A 1,330-nucleotide genomic window follows, 5' to 3' on the forward strand; every position below is an offset into this window, starting at 1 on the left:
ACAGATAGAGTAGGTCTAGACCACACCATAATTTACAAAGAACAACTCTAGTAATTCCCCCAAGAGCACGCACTTAGGAAGAAACCTGGGACAGACCCGGGCTCTTGGTTGGTGTGTCTGAAGGTGCCGTTTGGGGGTGTAGTTAGCAGGAAAAACAGACAGCCAATGTCCTGACGTCACTTCCTGTCTAGCCTCTGTTCCATTCTAGCTTCTGTAACTCAATGCAATCTCTCATTCATTCATACCCTGTGGAGGTCAGTCCAGGATCATCAAAGCACTGGGCCCTTATACATAACCGCATGCTCCATTAACATGGAACGGGAGGACTACCCTCACCTTCTACGTCAGGGCTGAGGTAGTTGCGGACTTCATTCAGGATGAAGTTGATGTCTTCCTCCCCCGGGATGGGGTGGGCTGTCACGCTGGTAGGCGAGTCGGTCGTCCCGGCGATGGTCATCTTCTCCCAGGGCAGGAAGAAGATGACACGCCCGTCACTCGTCGCCGGATCGAGCAGACCCATGTTGTCAGGGCTGTGGAAAAGGAAACACAGGAAGTGGGATTATTATTAAAATCACAAGTGCAAGTAGTAGAAGTAGCTGTAGCAATACTATAGTTATAAGGTTAATCTGTTATCTTTACCGTCTCCAATGTGTGGCAAAGTATGCGGAAGGAGTGTAAAAAAGTTACAAAACACATGTGGTAATGAGAAGAAGAGAGGGACAAATTGAAGAGAAGCAACACACAAATGGAGAAACACACAGATATGGGGGAGGAAGAAAAGGTGGAGAGGGCGCAGATAGCGGCAGGAGGAAGACGAGAAAGAGAGGAAGAGAATTAGGTGGTTGGCATTTCTGGCGCTGTTCAAAGGGCTTGCGCTCCCTCGGGTTTCGCTCAATAAGCTCCGCTGAACTTTAAAACCACTCTATTGCTCTGCTGTACTTTAACCAGAAAAGACTGTCCTACACATGTAAGTATAGGTCAGATAGTAGTGGAGTATTTACACAGAAGAATGAAAAAGCACTGAGCATTACATATATACATGTTTATACCTTTGAAATACAAAAATAAACATCAAACATAAAAAATAAATGTTTAAAATGGATATACTGTGAGTGTGTTGGGCTGTATGTGGGACACGTGGGACATGTCGTACCTATAGTAACCGGGGATGACGATGTGGACACCGGCGCTGGGCTGGCAGATGTTTTTGGTTTCCTGGTTGTCCATCTTCCTCAGGGAGTCTGTGAACGGCCCGGTGGCGTTGATCACACACTTGGCCTTCACGTCGAACTCCCGTCCTGTGAGGAATGGGGGGTGGGGGGGGGGGGGG

The 1,330-nt window shown here is 47.8% G+C and overlaps 1 protein-coding gene across 4 annotated transcripts in view; it reads right to left on the reverse strand.

Moving 5' to 3' along the window:
* Positions 1-1,330, reverse strand: part of gpd2 (glycerol-3-phosphate dehydrogenase 2 (mitochondrial)) — a 24,851-nt gene that overhangs the window by 10,660 nt on the left and 12,861 nt on the right. For all 4 annotated transcript variants that reach the window (XM_032506070.1, XM_032506072.1, XM_032506071.1 and 1 more), the window contains 2 exons: positions 1,154-1,298; positions 337-530 (listed from right to left, as the gene is read on the reverse strand). In XM_032506070.1, coding sequence (XP_032361961.1) covers positions 337-530; positions 1,154-1,298 — 339 coding nt within the window. The remainder of the gene's footprint in view (positions 1-336; positions 531-1,153; positions 1,299-1,330) is intronic.

Source organism: Etheostoma spectabile, chromosome 24, assembly GCF_008692095.1.
Source record: "Etheostoma spectabile isolate EspeVRDwgs_2016 chromosome 24, UIUC_Espe_1.0, whole genome shotgun sequence".
NCBI classification, from domain to species: domain Eukaryota; kingdom Metazoa; phylum Chordata; class Actinopteri; order Perciformes; family Percidae; genus Etheostoma; species Etheostoma spectabile.